The following is a 20,097-nucleotide window of genomic DNA, read 5'->3' as shown; positions in this document are numbered from 1 at the left end:
TGGTTTGCAACTTTGCAATAGCAAAGTGATCACGGAGGACCAGGTAGTGCAAATGGTCGTTGTCAGTTGATTTGAGTCCCAGGGTTATGATCACTAATGATGCTGTCTTATACAAGCTAAAGGCTCAGCCTATATGCTTGATGAGTTTTTAATCCCTCAAAAATGACAATGGAGTAAAAATTCTCCCATCAGAGCACCAAAGATAACTTTTTATCACCATGATATTTTAGATAAAATAATAAAAATTTTAAGAAAACATTGACAAATTATGTAGACCCTGCCATGGTCCATTTTGCTGTGTATCTGTAGAGAATAAGACTGCCTTTTCCAGCATCACCGGTACTTCTTGCCAGGCAGTGTGCCAGAGAGAAAGATATCATGCGTTTTGTTTAATATTTGGCATACTGCAAAATTTGTTTCTTTTCTATAATCCTGGGGCTAGTTTTGTTCTTAGTGACTATTTTTCTGCTAAATATTTACTGAACTAAACAAATGGATATCTGTGTGCAAAAGGGGTTTATAGCAAGATTTTAAATATTTTTATGGTTTTTGGTTTAGAAGATCCCATGAAGACAAAAGAATGAAAGTTGGGAATGAAGAAAGGAAAATCTATTATTTTTCATTCCCACTCAAAGATTCCTTCACTTTTCCTCTCCCACCTCGTGTTTTATCAAGTCTATATGGCACCTTCCTTAGGGGGCTGCTGTTAACATCAACTGCAGCAAAGTTTCTGTCTGCAGTTAGACAAGGGGACAAATATTCTTCTGATTTATAGAAGAACCATGAACCCCTTGAACTCTGAATTCCATTCATTCTAAATCAGTGCCAAATTGAGAGGATCACCATTCGTTTCTGTTGCAGAGCACTTGAGAAGATGGCATTGAGTCATTTTGCAATATACCTAAGTGCTAGATAAAGCCTGACACTGAGGACTTGCCATCCCAGCGCTAAAAGGTGACGTGCAAGCTGTGACTGCCAGAGGAGCAGCCGTGTGCCGTGCCCCTGGGACAAGTCTGGCCTTTCCCTGGTTTGCTTCCACAAAGCTTCACACACAGTGCAAGTGCTGAAAAAGCCTGCCACGCAGCTGGGTGATTTATTAGGTTTTTCAAAAGCAGGCAAACCAGTGAGACATTATTTTTCTGACTTGTCCAGGGTATTATGACCCATGCCTAGAATAAATCTTGCTGTTTGTGGGATGCTTTCTGCTTTGTAAGGTATGAGGATCCTTGGTAGTTATCTTTTTCATAGTATCTGAGAAATTAGCCTCTTAATTTCATGCTCACTTAAGAGTGTGGAATAAGAAGCAATTTAAAGAAGGACCGCAGAATCCCAGAAGGGTTAAGGTTGGAAGGGACCTCTGGAGGGCATCTGGTCCAGTCCCTCTGCTCAAGAAGGGCCACCTAGAGCTGGTTGCCCAGGACAAATATGAGTGTCAAGTTAGAAACATTTGTTGTATTTTAGATTCTGGTTTTAGCAGATGCAAGTAATTCTTGCTCTGCAAGACAGCGAAGATACTGTAGATAAATAGAATGTTTAGTGGCTGTCACAAGAGATGGTTTGCGTAGTGCATAAACCAAATGAGCAACTACCTTTGTTTAATATTGTGCTGTGTAGGTCTGATTTGGTGGTGATAATTCACACCTAAAAATCATGCAAGGATGCTGTGTGTTGGCTAAGAAAGGCTAAAACATATTGCTACATATGTCTGTTGCCTAACAAAGCTAAAACTAAGGCATTTGCAGTCCCTAATTTCATAATTGTGCAAATGAGCTAGAGGAAAAACAGATTAAAACATCCTGTTGTCTTTTAAAATGAACTTGCCAATTTATAGACAGCACATTGTGCCACTGGGTATTGTGTGCAACATCTGTAACTGGAAAGCAGTAGGTGAATATGATCTTGAGCTAATCTTGCTAAGCTTTGTTCACTCTACAGCAAATTTCCTTTTAAGAGTTGTGTATTGTAGTTGGTATTCAGGGAGCCATTTGTTATGACTTGCTGACAAGAGTATTTCATGCTCTTGAATATTCTATAAGGTTAGGGTATATTTCAGAGCAGATTTGTAGCAAGACTGAAGTTAAAGGTCTGGAATTACAGCTTTTCTTCTCACCTACCCTGACACAAATCAGGGCCTCACAACTAGAATTGAGTAAGCAGAGAACCAGGCCCGTGGAGGAGTTTGTTGCTTGGGAGAGATGGGAGTCATCCGGTTTTGTTAAGCCTTGCTAGATTGTCATCCTACTGCATGGCATTTCCAGGCCGCAGGAAGACAGTCCTAAGGTGGTCCAAGCCCAGCATCACTGTCCAGAGACCAGGAGGCATCAGAAAGGAAGAGGCAAGGGACGGCAGGCTGCCTCAGCAACCCCACTCGGAATGCGCAGGGGGACCTGACTCATCTCGCCTGCTCCCTCCCTCTCCCTGGACCACACTCTGTTCCCTTGCTGGCACACACAGATCTCACCTTGGACAAACGAGGGCGGAGGCTTTGATACGAAGTTGAGCCTCATTATGACCTGGGGGAGATCTGTGGTTGAGATCAAAGATAATAGATGACATACCTGGTAAATTAAAAACACTTAAGAAAAAAACCACCCAAGAGGAGTAGCGGTGATTTCCATTAAAACAAAGTAACACTTTTGTAGCAATTATTTACATGTTTTAAGTCCAATTGCTGGTGGTGAGGGATGCCAAACTGTCAAGGTAGCAACCTTCTGCCTCTGCGGGAGTCCCCAGCGCACAGCCATCCTGCACGCTGCTCCAGGACCACGCACAGGTCCCCAGGGCAGATCCAGGGGGTCTGGCTTTGCCCAACCTGACGCTCACAATGACCTGCTCCCTGGGTCACACAGGCGGTTGGGACTGTCGCAACACCCCGCAGACCTGCCTCCGTGCGCTCGCGCACTGGTTTTGTTCCAAGGGAAGGCAAAGCATGGGGAGGGAGGTGGTTCGCGCCCCGTCACATCCCTGTCACACCTGCAGTGCTTGCAGGCCACACAGTTCAGGGGTGGCCTCTGACGTCCCCTCTGTTTTAGTGGCTGCCAGAGGGAAGATCTTCATGATTAATGAACAGAGGCCATTCCTCTGTGCCCAGCAGAGTCCAGGTGCCCTACACCAGCCATGCATGAGCTCAGTCCAGCCACATCCTAGGACTTGTAGGGAGGGAGCCCCAGGTCTTGTCCAGGAAGCCTTTCCCCACCTGCCCTGCCCTCACCTTTTTTTCCCTACAAGTTAAGCAGTCATTTCGCCCCATCCCCCCAAATGCTGTGAACCTCCTATGTCCCACAGAAGGTGCTGACATAGAGTGAAGCCTTGGCATAGTATTGATCGACACTGGAAATGGACTGGGGTTTGCCCAGTGTGGATTGGTGTGGGCCCACCAGTCTGAGTGGAGATGCACTGGCATACCTTGCCCGGAGGCTATTTTTTAAAGCAGAAATTTGCACTGCAGTTAAATGAGGATTTAGGCTATGGAGAGCTGAAGGGATTGTCACAGCTTAAGCAGAGACAGTGCTGAAAACAGATAACTCTTCAGTCTCAGTGAGAGTGACACTGAGACCAAGAGTGACACCGAGAGTGACACTGAGACTAAAGAATTTGCTGCCTTTCCTAAAAACTAAAAATGAGCCCATCTCTAGTACTGCTGTGCTAAGGTATCTGGACCTGTTTTGAGTTATCCTTGGGGAATTGAGGGTAGGTCCAGTGCCACCAGAAGAACCTCAAATTGGCCTGTGAAAGGGCAAAATTTAAGAGCTCAGAATAGCCTGTCATGGACACGAACGTCTTGGAAAGTCCTTGTTTAACCGACTGACACAGACGGTTCCTGCAAACATTTGCATCAGCTTAGGAGTCCCCCAAAATAATTAAATTGTGGAAGTCCCCTAAAATAATCAAAGTGTAAAACAGTTTTATGGGTTAAACTGTAATTGTAGCATCAAAAGAAAGTAACACTGAAAAAAAGATATAAAAAGGAATGAAACAATTTGGAAAGTATACTTGTCCTTAGACTAACAAAAATAAAACCCAGGGGAAAGCAACATGCCATGGAGAGTACCACAAAGAATAAACCTTCTGAGTAACTTTGGTGCCTTTTGACTCAGGGAGGGGCACATTTTGAAAGGAGTGCAGAATCCAGCCTGTGGACCTCCTGATTCCCCTGCTTGTGCCACTGTGGGATTAGTCACCTAAGATTTTAGTGAAGGGCAATATATCTAGCTGTACCTGCCATTTACAAACCCCAGGACAACCCAGGGAAGACATACACGGAAAGATCCCAGTACAGAATTTCATCTATTATACACAGGCGTCGCTGTCAGTTGGTCGGCACAGGCGTTGCTTTGCCAATGAGACCAGCTGAGCATCAGGTCCTTTCACTGCAGAATCACTAAAAGCAAGTAACCAACAGCATCTACATACAGTCCTGAGCAGCTGATACTGAAGCATCATTAACATGGAGAGGTCTTACAATGCTGGATGTGTGTATCCTACGTAAAGCACGTCACACACACACACACTTGTACTAGATTTTTCTAGTAAATTCTTATTATCAAAGCAAAAGAAGAATTATAACCTTACACAGAGATAAGACTAGTCCTAGTACATCCTGCTCTTTCCTAGGCTTTGTCCTGTAAGCACATGCTCAGCCTAAAACTGCAAATGCGTCTTACTGGGTGAAGTTCAGCAGAAGATTATATGTGTCTGTGGCAAATGCTGGTGCTAACATACAAGTAAGTGGCTTTTTAGCTAGAGTTTTTATTATTAATCAGGATCAAAATTATCCAAATATTTTTCTCCTCATATTACTGTCATTAAGGCCTATATGTAGAGAGTTTGACAACATGTCTTCCTGAAACTTCTCTAATTGCTAGCCCACGCATCCCACAGCTGATGAGCTGGCCTGTACAGGGAGGATGCTCCCTGGTGAGTACAGGGCGGCTGGCACAAGGCTGACACCAGCATACCCAGGCTCAGACCTGCTCAGGCAGAGTCAGGCACAGGTGGGATGTTAAGTGGAGAAGAAACAATTTAGGAGATTAACTTGTGGCTTCGTCTGTGGCTGTGAGAATGCATTAGTGGTGCCGAGCGTGGTTAATAGCGCCTTCACATCTCAGTCGGGCTTTTCTTCCTCCATCCCCGGTTCGATCAAAGGATGTTGCAGTGAAAGTCCCAAGCATGATCCCCCTAACAGCTCAGAAACAAAACCCTTTTGTGCATTAAATCATTGCTGTGTGCATGAAATCATTGCTGTGCTGAGGAGGGTTAAATATAAAGTGTGCTGGCCAGTGGAGAGCAGACAGATGTGGAACAGGCTTAGCTGCCGGCTGAAGGCACTTGCAGGGCCTCGTGCAGCTGAGACCAGCCCTATCATCTGAGACAGACACTGGGAGAAGCCTAGTTCGGGGCGAGGAACTGCTTCTAGCCAAATGTCTGTCTGTGCCTCCTACAGAAATGAAGTATCTGGGATTTACTACTCCTAATCTCACTGAGATTCACACACCAGGAGAGGTTTCATGTTAGCTGTGAGTAAGGGGGCTCTCTGGGACAGCAGTGTCTGTCCCCCCCCAGAGAATCCGTCTCTAACCACAGCAATTCCTGCTGAGGCTCACATGGCAAGGGTACTGCCTGCTTTTCCTGGAGGGCTGCAAAAATATGAAAGTAAACTAGTTCTATTTCATGCCATGTGCTGTATTTGAAGTAGCAAACTGGACTGGATTCGAGACTGAAAGGCAGTTCCTGTCTCATCCAGTCAAATTAAACACAAAGCTCCAGCTGCAATAGCCTCTCGCTGTGTCCCCTCTGCAAGCCCCCTGAGAAAGAGACCCCAGTCATTCCTTTGCTGCCAGTTTGTTGGGTAGCTCTGCAAACTCACTGCGTGGAGCACTCCCACATGGGCAATGAACAAGCTACCATCATTTACCCCATCACCCTTGAATGGGTGATGGAACAAGGGGAAATGGAGTGAGAGAAATAAAACCCATCCTGACCCTTAAAAACAGGAGATGAAGGGCAGGAAGGGACAGAAGGAGCAAAGAAGCCATCCGTTCACTGAGTGCCTTTCCTAATAATATCACCTGTTGATATGAGCATCACAATGTCATACTGGGAATAACGTCATCATTTTCTTCTGAACACTTCCTGTTTCATCATTCTAGTCTGTCAGAGTTTCTAAATGGTGAAAGTAACACAGGAAAAAGAAAAAGGATGCACTTAGCATCCTTATTTCTCCCAGCTGTTAACTCCAGTCCAAAGCATTGCAAGACCACAACTTTCCTTCTGGCAAGCCTGGGAGGGAGGGAGGAAGCCTCCTCTGGAAACCATCTTTCTTCCTTTCTGTTTTGCTGTCAGGAGCTCCTTTTCCTTAGGATTGAAGTATCTCCGCATCTTGTTGACCTGAACAATGAATCCCTTATGTAGAGGGATAATGGAAGGATATTTTGGGATTTAGAAATCTTTTTGTCTTAATTTCACTGTCTCAAATTTGGGCTAAAGATAGTACTGATTTAGGCTTCTGTAGAAAGTTTTGATATCTCTTATTTATTTGCTGAAAAACAATGTTTATGTCATAAAACTCCCCTGTAATTGAGGGTTTTTTACTGGCAGAGTGAAAGTCTCCCAGTCAAGAGGCCATGGATGATGTCCCACAACTTCCCAGGTCAGCAGTAAAGTGCAATGGGGTGCCTAGGGAAGGAGCTCTGTCCCAAGAATACACTGAGGCTTTCAATCTCCTGCTTATGACCCTATAGGAACTGTTGCAATCATTTATAATTCATACTTAATTTTGACTGAAAACCAAGCAAACCAACCCTGAGAAAGGCAAACCCATACCAAGTAATTTGGTATGATGCAGTGTGAATGCTACCGTTACATTTTGCCTATTAGCACCACGGCTATAGTGAATTATTTGTCCTCAACCGAGTACATTCAGTGACCTGAATCTCTGTCCCATCAGTCACTGCTAACTGCAGGAGCAAAGTCTGGGGCACAGGAGGGAAATCTACCTGCACAGCTCCTAGCATAACTCAAAATATTATCAGGGCTTCTCCAATATGAATTGAGCTCACGGAGCACTCAGGGCCAGCTGACAGCTGAGCTGCAGTTCCTGTTCTGCCAGCAAGCCGTTGCCCTCAGAGGGGCTTGAGGGGGGAATAAAGTAGTTATATTAATTCTGTGCCATCTGCAGAATCCTCCTTACGCCAGAGTTGTTCCCTGCTGTCCAGGTGGGTCAGATTTACTGCTCCTTTTAAATGTCCTGGAACCAAAGGAGCCGAACTTTTTTCTTCCCCTCCCCACTCCTCTTGCTGGTACAAGGCATCCATAGTGTTCCTACCAGAGCAGAAGATCAAAAACCCAAATGTTACAATTAGTCCTGGAGGTTGTTATGATGTGAACCTGAGTACATAAAATGCCACAGAAAATACTAGGTGTGGGTGATGTTATCTGCATTAATCTAGGCATGTAATGAGCATAGTATAATGGCACACAATGCGTATTTTTTTAAGTTTCCAAACCAGCAAGTACTTATACCAGATGGCAGCTTTTCAACAATTTCCATTCCCTTCTCCACCCCACACTCCCCAGTATTTCAAGTAACTGGCTTCTCCTCTAGGGATTAGCCACAGTAGAATCATACTAAATGACTGATTTTCCTCACTTAGCCTTCCCCCAACCGCCTTTTAATTTTGAACTGCGCAGAGAAAGAAATCATCCAAAAGCTCCGAGTGTTTGCATGTGTTTGTTTTCCACAGCCCTCTAGAATGGCCTCAAAATCATCTGGGCTCCTAGGTCATGTGGTACATCCCGGTGATCTTTGGCTTCACTTCTACTATTTCTTAAACTTTCCCCTCCAAGGTGCTTGTCAAGCTCTGACTTGAAAAGTTCAAGTGATGTTGAATCTGCAGCTTCCCTGGGAGCGTATTCTCCTGCCTATTTGATCTTAGGATCAATGTTGCCCCTGCTCTTAAAACTGAACTCGTTTTACTTCAGTTGGCATCTGTTATTTCTTGTCTTATCATTTTTAACTAATGAAAACAGTCCCTCCCCTTCCTTTTCATAGTTGTCTTTTATGTACTTGTAAACCGCAGTCACGCTGTCCCCTTGGCTTCCCTTTTGCCCCAAATTATATGTATGTATTTAATTCCTTTAATCTTTCCTTATAGGTAGTTCCTTCCAGACCTTTAATCACTGTAGTTGCCCTTCTCTGTAATCTCTCTCATTCACTGATACATAGCCAGTAACACAGTGGCCAGGAGTAAACCCGTTGCTCTCCCTGGGATTTGAGTGCTGGGAAAACAAGACTGGATGCTCCCTCGGCTCTAGACGTGACCCCACTGCTTCTGTACCTCCAGATAGCCTATCCCTGCTTATCTTGCACCAACTACCCGAATTCCACTTTGAGGAAGGCAAAATGCATTGCATCAAAATCGCACAGTGATGCATTTCACACGTCTGGTTCAGAGGTATGAGGAGTGTACACAAGACAAACCACCAAAAGGTATTTTTGCAGTGGAAACTTCAACCCAGTCTCCACTTCTACTCACACATTTATCAACAGCTGTGTAAGACCAAGGAGAAAGTGTCTCACTGGTGATATTCTAGTGAGTAGAGCCAGGTTGGGATGCTTCTTGTGAAGTAGAAGTAGAGAGGAGAGAGGCACCCCCTGCCCTCTGCCTGGCCCTGCTGCCCCTGGCTCCAGGCGCTAGCAGCAAGCACACGCCGCACACCTGCGCACTGACACACACCCGCAGCAGGTGAGCACAAGAATGAGCCCAGCCCTGGCTTTGGCCCTTAACAAACCTCCCAGCAAAGCTGAGCCGGCCTGACTAAGCTGGATAAGGGAAGGAAGGGGGGCATCAACACAGGCTGCTGCTGCAGGAACTTCATGACTATTAAATCTCCCCCTTGAGGAAACGGGGAGGAAGGGTGCCATGGACAAATGTCTCCAGGGGTGGTGGCACTGGTGAGGTGCTGCATTGGTCACACAGTTGGACGCACTGCTTTGCTGGGCATTGCGATTGCATCCATGCCAGTAGGAAGGGTCAACCAAATCGCGTTTCACCACCCATTCTTTTGGGGCTCTGCCCGGTCTGAGCTCCTCCTTTGGCTGTTGGTTTGACTCACTCATTCACCTGGTAAAGCCCGAGGAGGACCTGCAAAGCTGGATGCAAATTCACAGTTTAACCTCTCCCGAAAATTGTCCTTTCCCGGGTGTACCCCACTCCCTGCCCATTGCTGCCACCAGTTGATAGTTTGAGTCAAGAGAGATGCAACTCTCTGGGTTGCAGTTTCTGAACAATGAAGGAGGTGAAATGGTAAAAGGTAGCTCCCTTCGTATGTAGGTCCGTGTCCTTGCCATCTATGTCTTTGAAAACATGCCAACTATTCAGGCAAATCATTCCCCACATCCTCAAAACAGGAGTCATGCCTACCTTCTATAATATTTTGAGTGACCAGAGCATGGATTGGTCTGCCCTATTTGAAAAGAAAAAAGGCTCTCGGCTTCCTCCCGGGAAGAACGAGACAGGCTTTTGGCCACTGTTATGACCTGGAGGTCCTAAAGTGGATGGAGAGTCCTTGGGAACTTTTGCAGCGGTAAAGTCGGGTCACAAGTAATTAGATGTCCGGGTTAAAGATATTGAAAGAATATGTGTTATTTCATCTTTCCTCACAACCCCTCTTCTTTGAATAAACTGAGCTGCAGCCAGTTTCCCTGCTTCCAGAGTGAATAACCTTGTATCAGTTAACAGAGATCAAAGGCAAGATGGAACGGTTTAGGCACTTTCCCCTCCCTGAAACAGAGAGAAGTTAGACACCATACACCTGTGTAGTCCTGGCCAAATTTCCCCTGCATCATGCTGGCCATCTCACATCTCATTCTTGGTGGCATCACGTGAGCACTTTACATGCCAGGATGAAATATGCATATTTCATTGTGTGTGAGAGAGCATTGCAGCAAGTAAGGAGAATCCTGACTTTTTCTTTACTGGCTGCTGCTTTTCTCTGTGCAATGTTTCATTATTCCCGTAGCACCAAAATAATTTAATATATCACTGTAGCAATTTTTTTCAGGTCAGTCAGTAAATCACCCATGATGGTAACTGCTATGCAATAAATATTTGCCGGAGCAATTCAGAAGCCTGATCCTACAAATTTCCTTCACAGGCATTAACCCACTGATTCATCACTAGTAGAAGCAAGGCACACTTACACCACTATAAACGTCTTTAAGAAGGTCTTAATACATATATTAAATGAATTCAGGTGCAAGTGGTAGGAGGTGACCCACTGAATAATGCCACGTTAAGCCCACACGCTCCAAAGAATTAAGTGCATGTGTAATTGCATTCCCCAAAGAGATTTTTACTGCATTCGGCAGAAACGCCACTAAGAATGAGGTTGGGCATGTTTCTAAGTGTTGGCAAGATGAGGGTCTGGAGCCGGTTCTCTCAGTTTGTGCTCATATGATACGTATGCCAGCTCTGTTAAGGTGTGCATTTTTTCGTCCTTTCACAAAATGTTTTGTTGGCTGCCTTGTGCAAGTTTTCTCCTGTCCCGCACAAATTCAAACCCTTGCAAACAAGTGTCCATTGCTGCCTGTTTGGCCAGGCGATATTTACCTGTGCAGTGGGAACTTGCATTGCGTTCAGGCTCTAATTCACCCTTTGCAATTTTGGCTGTTTAAAATTCATCCCTAAATTGTTGCTCCCTCTCTCATATTTCCGAAGCTTTTACTTAACTGTATTATGTAAAAAGCTCGGTGCTTTGTGGTCGAGTAATCCTGTACGACAAAGGCAAGGCATGGTAGATAGAGATTCACTTGTGGTTTGTTTACGGCTGTAATAAATTGATGTCAAAATACAAATGTAAGCAGTGCTGAATGTGAATTGGTAAAGTTATAACACCAGTTGCGATTCCCGCTTCAAAAGAATTCCTGCACAAAAGACTGACTGTCCGAGCGCAAGTCTTAGCATTAGGGATGCTAAAAAGTCTTACCATGTGAGAAGAAACATCAGCTTTAAATACCCTGCATCGTTTCCTTACTTTGCCTTGTCAGTGATATTCCCGCAAGCTGCTTGACTCATTAATTCCTATTCTTCCAGACTACCCGCATGAGATATACTAAGGGGACAGTAAATTCCTATGAGTTCCTCTCTTTGTCATGCAAAAATAAAATTATAAGGAAGACGATAAATTAAATTAGCTAAACAAACTAAAAAAAAAAAAACCTACAAAAACCAAACAACTCTTGTGTAGTTAGTGTTAATGGGCATGTAAAATATATAGCTCGATCTGTATCAAAATACCCTCACTACAGTATTTTCCCTATCTACCCTCTCTTACTTAACTCCTCAGCCTACCTTCCAAAATCTTGGCTTCTGTGCAGTTAAAAAAGAATACTGTCACCTTTAGTGTACATTAATGTCCCTCATCTCAGCATTGATAATGCTGCTAAGTTATACAAAACTGTAAGCATCTAGTATTTTTGCGTCTTCTCTTAAATCGTGGCATTTTGTATCTGACTATCCACGTGTGTAATAGATCGGGTTTATTTTGTATTTATAATAAGGAGTTCAGATTAAGACGGGATGCAAAGCAGCGAGTGAAATTCAGCTCAACATATTCATTAATTTCAATATAAAATACTCCCTACCTCTCTACTACAAAAAACCCCAAACGCTACGTGCATATTTTCACATTTTAGGCGATGGATGTAGATGTATGTACATCAGCAAAATAAGTCTTCTTATCTCTGCAATGCCCGTAAAAAGTTATCAGCCACTAATACACCCCAGATGGCTTTTAAGCTGTAGTTTAACAGCCATTTGCCTGTATAATTTTTTTTCCTTAAAACAGAAGGAAACCTCTCCCTAATAATTTAAATTCGGGATAATTTCATACAGGAAAGAAGTAACCGTGTAAAAGACGGAATTAAAAAAAAGGGGGGGGGGGGGGAACCACACGCAAACCATAGAAACTTGGTGTGAAATAGAGAGCTTTCTGCACCAAACTCGCCTGCTTAAAACAGGGACCTGTTGCAAGCGCGGCGGGAGGGCGGGCTGAGCCGCGCTCTGCCGCTGCCGCCCCCGCGGAGCCCCCTGCCCGGGCTGCGCTCCCACCGCAGCGCTTTGGCGGAGGGGGGGGGGGGGGGGGTGGGGCACGGAAAACCGGCCCCGCGTCCTTTGGCAGAGGGGAAGGAGGGGAAGGAGGCAAGGGGGCAGGTCATGCGAAGACGAAGCCGTAACCCTCCGGCGGGGACGCGCCGCGGGGCAGCCCCGGGCGCGGATGGGCAACCCCGGGATGGGCAACCCCGGGATAGGCAGCCTCACCGGTCCCCCCCGGCAAAGGGACGGAGGGGCAAAGGGGAGCAGCCGGAGCCTTGCAACCCCCGCCCCCCAGAGGGGAAGACGCTCCTGCCCCGCACTAGAGGGGTGCGAGGAAACCTACACCCGGCGCTTGTACCGTGAATGTGGTGGCAGGTTCCTGAACTCAGTTGCGCTGCGCGGCTCCCAGCGCAAGGAGCCCTGCCCCGCGGGGCACCCGGCGCGTCCCTCTCCCCGGCAGCAGGCTCCGGGGAGGCAAAAGCCGGTTTCTCTCACCCAGGGCACTCAGCCTGCTTTCGGTTTAATTGCGTGTAAAGCAGGTAGCGCTCAGTGGCGGGAACTCGCGCTCTGCTCCGGTCCCCGCAGGTCGCGGTGTGCCCGAACGCGTACCGACAGTTACTTTCCCAACTCCGGAGCGCTTCCAAAGCGGGTGTCGGCAAAACCGAGGATCGTCTCTGTCCTGTCCTCGCTCCCCGCCCTGCGCGCCCCGGGGTGGGGGAAAGCCGCCGGCGGCGGGGGGTGGGTGCCGGGGGCTCCCGGCCAGCGGCCGCGCAAAGCGGCTCTTCCCGCGGAACCGCGTCCCAGGGGATGCGGCGTGTCGCGTCCCCCGCGGGACCGCAGCCCCCCGTGCGCTCTGGCGGGGACGGGCGGCGCTGGCCGCCGCGGGCCTAGCAGGCAGCTGCCGTCCTCCCCGGGGGTCGCCCCGCGGCCCCCCCGCCCACCCCGGCTCCCCTCCGCCGGGCCGACGGCGGGCGGCGGGCCCCCTCTGCCGGCCCCGCCGCGGAGCTGCACCGAGGGCCGCCCCCGGGGCCGCCGCCGCCGCCTTGCGTAAGGCCCGGCGGCGGGCAGCGGCCCCGGCCCGCTCCCCGCGGCCCTTCCCGAGCCCGGCTGCCCGCGGCGGGAGGCGGTCCCGGTTGGTGTCCCCTCCGCGGCCGCGCCCACCCCACGCACGCACTCCCACCCAGCCCGCCGCAGCTGCTGTCGCTCCCCTTCAAAGCCCGCCCGGCCCCGGGGGAGCGCGGCCGGCCGCCGCCGCTGCTGCTGAGCTGGCGGGGGCGGTGGAGGAGGCGGCGTCCCGCGGGTGGCCGTGGGGAGGGGCGGCCGTGCCGGCGGGGAGGCGGCGGGCACACGGCGGGACCGCGGCCGGGAGAGGAGACACGGGAGAACGAGGGGGGTGAAATATCACGGAGGAACCCCCAGCCCGTGCCGGGAGCGCGGCGGGGACGGGCGGCGGCTCCGCCGCGACGGCGGCAGCGGGTCGTGATCGCCACGTTCCCAGGCTGGGTTACGCCAGCGGCGAGCCCACGACATTCGCGACCAGCAGCAAAAAAATAAAAGAAAAAAGAAAGAAAACCACCAAAACCAAAAAAACCAACCCCAACCCAGCCCGAAAAGACAGCCACGCCTCCACCCAGCATTCTCGCTACCGGCTCCGCGGGCCCAGGCCGGCTGGCGGGTCAGGCGCCGGCGGCCCGCTGCTGCCTGTGCGGCGCTGCCCGCCCGCCGGCCCGGCCTTGACCCCGGCGGTGCTGCCGGCAGGCCCGGCCGGTGGCCGGGCTGTGCCGGGGGCGGGGCGGGGAATGTCCCCCGGCTGGGGTCCCGGCGGCCGCCCCGACCTGTCGAGCGGCGATGGGCGCCCCTCGGGGCCGCGTCCTTGTCCGCGGGGGCGGGAAGCAGCGGGGCGGGCGGGCGGGAGACGCTAGCCCGGCGGCGGTTGCCTCGGGGGCTGCCGGTCCGGGCGGCGGCCGGCTGTGCGGCTGCGACCCCCTCCGCAGGGAGGAAACGCCCCGGAGCGAACCCCGCCGGGAGCTCGCCCCGGGGAGAGGACTGGGGGGAAGGGGCGCCGATGCGTGCCGGGGCGGCGTCCGCGGCGCTGCGGTCACCTTGCGGGCACCAGCCGTTCCTCGGGGGCGGGTGGTCCCTAAGTGAAGGGCAAGCGGGACCTGCGCCGGAGGCAGGCAGAGCCGGGGGTCGCGCCGCTCGGTCTGCCCTAACCACCCCCCGGCAAACCGCAGGCGCGGAGCGCCCTGCACATGGCTGCGGCGGGCCCCGCTGCCAGCGCCTTTGCGGTGGGCTCGGGCAGCGGCAGCCCGCGGCCCTCCCCTGGGTGCGCCTGTGCGCGGTTGCGGTGTCCGCGGCGTCCCGCCGACCCGGCGCTCACCCCCCGCGCCCCACAGTAGCGGCGGCGGCGGGCGCGCCAATTCCAGGAGCCCCTGGCCCGCGGCCGCGCCCTGGCTGCTCCCGGAAAGGGCTGTGATTGGCCGGCGCCCTCCCCGTATGCAAAGCAGCCGGGGGAATGACATTCCTCCGCACTCCGCCCGCCGCAGCCAACCCGCTCCCGGCCACCTCCATTCATCCCGGCGGCGGCGGCGGCGGCGGGCGCGGGGCGGCGGGGCGCCGGGCGGGCGGCGCGGACCCCAGCCCAGCGCGGCGCGGCGGGGCGCGGAGCGGAGCGGCAGGGCCTGGCCCGGCCCGGCCCGGCCCGGCCCGGCGGAGCCCCGGCGCCGTGGGCGGCCGGCCGGCAGGAAGCCTACGTTCCCCGCGGCTCACGTGAAGACCGGAGAGCTCTCCGCTGTGGAAATGCGCTGTCTCTGAGCGGTCGTCTGGGCTGGAGGCTGTCACTTCTAACCCTGGCTGGCAACTTCGGGGGTTTGATCTTCCCCGGTCCTTTCCGTCTCTCTCCGTGGGGGTCAGCGGCTCCTCCACCCGCGCCCGCCGCCACCTCCTCTTTTGCGGAAGGAAAGCTTTCACTCGTTCAAAAGTAGTGGGGTTTGGGTTGTGGGTTTTTTTTTTCCTTAATCGTTTTTTTTTTATTGATGCTGGTTGGTTGCTTTTGGTTTTCAGTGTGTGCGTGTGCGTGGGGGCTCTCCGTGCAGGCTGGCAGTATCCATCCCGCTGGCTGGAGGCGGCCGAGAGAAAAGTCATGTTTCCGAAAGCAGGCTTCCACCTGCTGCGGTTAAAATATTGTTAAGCAGCCGGTTCCTGTGGCCGAATTAGAGGAAGACTGCCTCAGATACCGAAAAAAAAAAAAAAAAAAAAAAGAATTGGCAATGACTGCCGAAGTTGTTGCAGACTGTTGGTTTGACTGCTGAGGAGGACGTGAGTGAGAGAGAGAGAGCGCTGTTGCACACGCAAAACCACAGAGAACCCACAATTTAACCAACATCCCCAAACCCAAGTTTTCAGCTGTGGACCTCTTAGCCTCAGAGCTTGCGATCGGCTGTGACCTTTCTCTAAGTTGATGAAAGACGTTATACCAAAGACAAGTACAAAGATAGAGATTTAAAGCTTGAATGCCATGCACTGAGCTTTTCTTTTTTCTTTTCTTTTTTTCTTTTTGCGCAAGAATGATTGAAAGGTCATGACACGAGTACTCTTAGAGCAACGCGAACCAAACTACTGAAGCTGATTTTCAAGGCTGCTTAAAAAAAATCTCGCAGAGAACATTAATGGATTCCTGTTGTGTTTAAATTCTCTACAGATTATATTGTAAATATTTTATGAAGTACAGTATATGTGTGTGTGCGTGCGTGTGTGTACGTGAAAATATATATACAGTTGTAGCCAGCTGACCTTTGGTCAGAAAGTCTAGCTCGCGTACTGCCTTCTCTGAAGACTGACCCCGAATTTCCCTCTCTTAAAAAGCGATTTTTGCCTACGGAAGACGCTGATGTGTTTTGTTTTCTCTTGGGACTGTAGAGAAATCACCTGGAAGAAACTGATAGGCAACTGACTCTCTGGGAAGCCCAGGCTTTGCATGCGTTTCTGACCGCGTCTTGTATTTGATTTGCCTAATTTTTGACACCGTGCTTGGGAGTTTGGAAGGAGCTTTCCCCCCCGGTAACTTTTGGCGTCACGGCCGCAGACTAGATGCACAGGCGTCGCGGTAAAGCCCCGCACGGACGACCCTTTCGCTTATCGGATTAACGTGATCTGTTCCGCCGCGCCAGGAAGCCAAGAGTTAAGTCTCGGCGTGCTCGCTATCTCAGCCGCCTTCAGCAAAAAATTAACTTTGGGGACTGGCGTAGAAACAAGTTTCCCCCGGGTCCTCAGCCTGTATCCGTTTATGTTGGTCCCCAGAGAGCAGATCGCTGAAGAGTTACGCTCGTTTCGCTGTTTTGTAAAAACTCTGTGGAGGTCTTTCACTCAAAAGGCTTGTTGTGATGCGTATCCCCGTAGATACCAGCACCAGCCGCCGCTTCACGCCGCCCTCCACCACGCTGAGCCCGGGGAAGATGACCGAGCCGCTGCCGCTGCCCGGCGCCGAGCACAGCGGCGCCCTGCCGGGGAAGCTGCGCAGCGCCGACCGCAGCATGGTGGAGGTCCTGGCGGATCACCCCGGGGAGCTGGTGCGCACGGACAGCCCCAACTTCCTCTGCTCCGTGCTGCCCACCCACTGGCGCTGCAACAAGACGCTGCCCATCGCCTTCAAGGTACGTCTGCCGGCTCCCGAAAATCGCGCTTCTTGGGCGGCAGGGGCGGCGGGCTGGCCCGGCAGGCAGGGGAAGGGAAGGGGAGGGGAGGGAAAGGGAAGGGAAGGGAGGGCGGGCTGCGCGCCCCGCCGCCGGCGGAGGGGGGGGGGGGGGGACGGGGCGCTCGGACCCGCGCCCGGACCGGGCCCCGGCTCGCCCCGCCGGGGAGGCCGCGTCGGGGCCGGCGGTGCGTCGCAGCCGACCCCGCGCCTCCTTCCGTCCCTCCTTCCATCCTTCCCTCCGCCGTCGCTGCCACTAGCGACGGCGCGGGAGGGCGCGGGGCGAGCGGGAGCGGCTCTCGCCCGGGCTCCGGGCAGGAGCGAGCGGCGGCAGCTGGGGCATGCGATGGGCCGGGCAGGCTCCCTCCAGCCGCTGCCTCCCTCTTCGGCCCATTCAGAACTCTGGTAGTGAGAGGCGGCTCTGCTCAAGGGAGGAAAAAAAAAAAAAAAAAAAAAAAAGAAAGAGAAAAAAAAAGGCCAGACCCGAGGAGTTTGGCAGCCCTGGGGACCAGATGCCGGCGCAGCCCGTTGCAGACGGATGCAGGCGTCCCGGCACTGCAGGAGCCCCGGGCTCCCCCAGAAGCCGCCCAGAGCGGGTCCCTCTGCAGGCAGCCCCGCGGCGGAGCGCCCTGCCGGGGCTGCCACGGCCGGGGGACACCCGCCCGCCGCCGCGAACCCGCCGCAGCCAGCGCCCGGCGGCACCGGCCGGCCCCGCTCCGGAGGTGTCGGGCTTCCCCCCGTCAGGCTGCCAGGCGCTCTTCGGAAAAAAACCCACATCTTTCCTTTTTGGGGGGCTGTTTTTTATAATAGTAAATGTCGGGGCCTACCCTGGGCAGACCCTGCGGCCGCTTGGACTTGTCCTGTTTCCAGAGCCCTGCAGAAAGCAAGCTGCGCTTTCCTCCCTTGGCCGGCCTGCCTTCCCGTTACCCGGGTTCAAGCGAAATTCATCCCCCCGCCTTGGGCACGCTCTTTTTTGACCTGGGTCTGTCGCTGACTTCTTGAATGCGCTGGTTTTTCTTGCTACTGATGTAGATACGCTTCCGAGCAGGGAAAGGAAAGGAAAAGGTAATTATTCTCGTTATCCTCTTCTCCGAGGCGGGAGCCGCGAAGACATGCGGCTCTCTAGGAGCCCCGGGGTTAGATTCAGGATCGGGATCTGTAAAGTTCGGTCACTGCTAGAGTCCGACGGCCTCAGTACAACTTTTTGGAAGGCGACCAGACCCGAGTCTTTCCGATGGCTTTTGGGGGGAAGAGAAAAGAGGGAGAAGGGAATCAGTTCAGCTCCCAGAGCTTCGGGAAATCCTGCTGAGGAGGCGGCTTTAGGGAAAAGTTTTATGATGTCTGGAGAGTCGTCTTAATTTACGCATATATGAGTCTGGGGAAAAGGAGGAACTAATCGGCAGGGTCAGTTCCTAAATTCGCACATTTAGATTAATTATTATACTGTCACCCACGCACTAGGCAACTGCTGCTAATTACTCGGGAAGCTCTCCTCCTGGAAGGCAGAGTTACGGTGTGGAACAGGCGTGAAAACCCGCTCCGCCCCGCCGGCAAGGGAGATAAGCGAAGTCCCCAAACGCGGCCGATGTTTCTCCCGGGGGTCCCCTGCGGCCGGTGGCCACCGCGGCGGCTCCCCGCCGTGCCACGCGTGACCGTGCCCGGGGCGTGCTCTCAGCCCCGCTCATCTCCCGGCGGGAGCGGAGGGAGGGCGGGGGGGGGGCACGACACGACAAGAGGCGGCTCTTCCCGCTCCTGCCCGACCGCCCAAGCCGCCGGCAGAGAGCGGTGCCGTCGCCCGGCCCCGGCTCGCCCCGGTGCCGAGATGCCGGGAGCCGCGGGGTCCGGCAGCGACCGGGGCCCCGCTCCCCCCTCGCCTCCCCGGGCAGGGGGGGCTTCTGGCGGCAGGCGGCTGTCCTGCTTATGTGAAAACCGCCCGCGGAAAACAAACCCCGGGGGCTGGTTTCGAGAGATACCCAACGCCGCTCTCGTTCCGCGGTCCCCCCCCGGCCCCCCCGGCCGCAGGTAGAGCAGCCCTCCGTTTTAACGAGCAAGCCCGCTCCCAACTTCTGCAAACAGTGTAGAGGGTCAGGTTCTCCAAACAGACGAAAGCAAGTGTTTGTAACACTGAGATAGTTTAACCTAGAAATACGCAACCAAAAAAAAAACAAAAACAAAAACAAAAACAAAAACCAAAACCAAAACCCAAAAACCCAAACCACAAACCAGGAGAGGGTTTCCTGATGAGCTCTTGAAATGTTGTGCTGGGAGGCACCTGCTTGCCGGGGGGCTCGGTGCTCCTCGTCGTCCCCCCCAAACAGTCCCTCCGTGGACCGCTTAGAAATGAGTCCTGAAATAGCTTGCCACCTATAAAACAATCTCACTGGTTTTATACTAAATATTGAATGTTCTCAAAGGCATATTTTAAAGTCGTAATTTTTAAGATCATTTGGACCAGGAGCTAGAAATTTCAGTTCAGATCATTCCTGTGCTGCCAATATTTTATTTGCATCTGACAAAAAAGAGCGGAGTTTTAGCAAGTGTTTGCTAACAACCGTTGCATCAATAAAAAGAGAGAGACAGAGATTTTTCTCATCATGTTTCCTTAGAAAAATTTACTCATGATGTTTGATCTTTAGGATCAGGATATTGTTTCAAACCAAAATTGTCATTTCCATGTTTGTTTTTTTTTGTCTAAAATAAAGAATGATTCAGAGAAACTTAGAAAATAATACCTAATAACTCTAATAAGGTGCCGTATAGATTCGTTGTCGAAACGCTGTTAAGAAAGGATCTAGATCTTAATTTAAAAGGCCAATTTGGTTTGATTGATGCAGCAGAAGTAGGTAATTTAGATACCCGGCAGCACTGCACTCTGATACTCTTCTCATTTCTCTGGAAATACATATTTTTAAGAGCTGAAGAGTACAACAAAGTACTAGATAACTCCAGTCAGCAAGTCCCAACTTATCTGTTTAGTCTTTTTTCTAATGTAAATGTTTGTATTTCTGTTTCTATTGTGTGTGACTTTTAACTCTAGTTTCTTTTCTGGGCTGTGTAATTTTTATACTTGTTTCTAATATTTTCTTCACCTGTCTTATCACTGAGGTTACCTTCAGTGTAATTTGAAAATGGTGATTTAAAATATTTGTCCTGTAAGAGACAACTGACCCTGGATTCACAAAGGTTTTTCATTCCTTAAAATGCTAGCATGTATTTCCTTAAATGAACATGTAAACCTTTGCATCGCAGGGAGAGGAGGGTAATGCCCCAATTTTCCCCTTTCCTTTTCTTGTGCCTTTAATATATGTGCAT

At 51.4% G+C, this 20,097-nt stretch overlaps 1 protein-coding gene across 5 annotated transcripts in view; it reads left to right on the top strand.

The window, feature by feature from the left end:
* The window catches only part of RUNX1 (RUNX family transcription factor 1), a 174,965-nt gene that overhangs the window by 81,450 nt on the left and 73,418 nt on the right, over nucleotides 1-20,097 (top strand). For all 5 annotated transcript variants that reach the window (XM_030020432.2, XM_030020429.2, XM_041124768.1 and 2 more), the window contains one exon: nucleotides 16,494-16,747. In XM_030020432.2, coding sequence (XP_029876292.1) covers nucleotides 16,494-16,747 — 254 coding nt within the window. The remainder of the gene's footprint in view (nucleotides 1-16,493; nucleotides 16,748-20,097) is intronic.

The sequence above is a fragment of the Aquila chrysaetos genome, chromosome 7 (genome assembly GCF_900496995.4).
Source record: "Aquila chrysaetos chrysaetos chromosome 7, bAquChr1.4, whole genome shotgun sequence".
Lineage (NCBI taxonomy): Eukaryota > Metazoa > Chordata > Aves > Accipitriformes > Accipitridae > Aquila > Aquila chrysaetos.
This window is presented reverse-complemented; position numbering and strand designations above follow the sequence as displayed.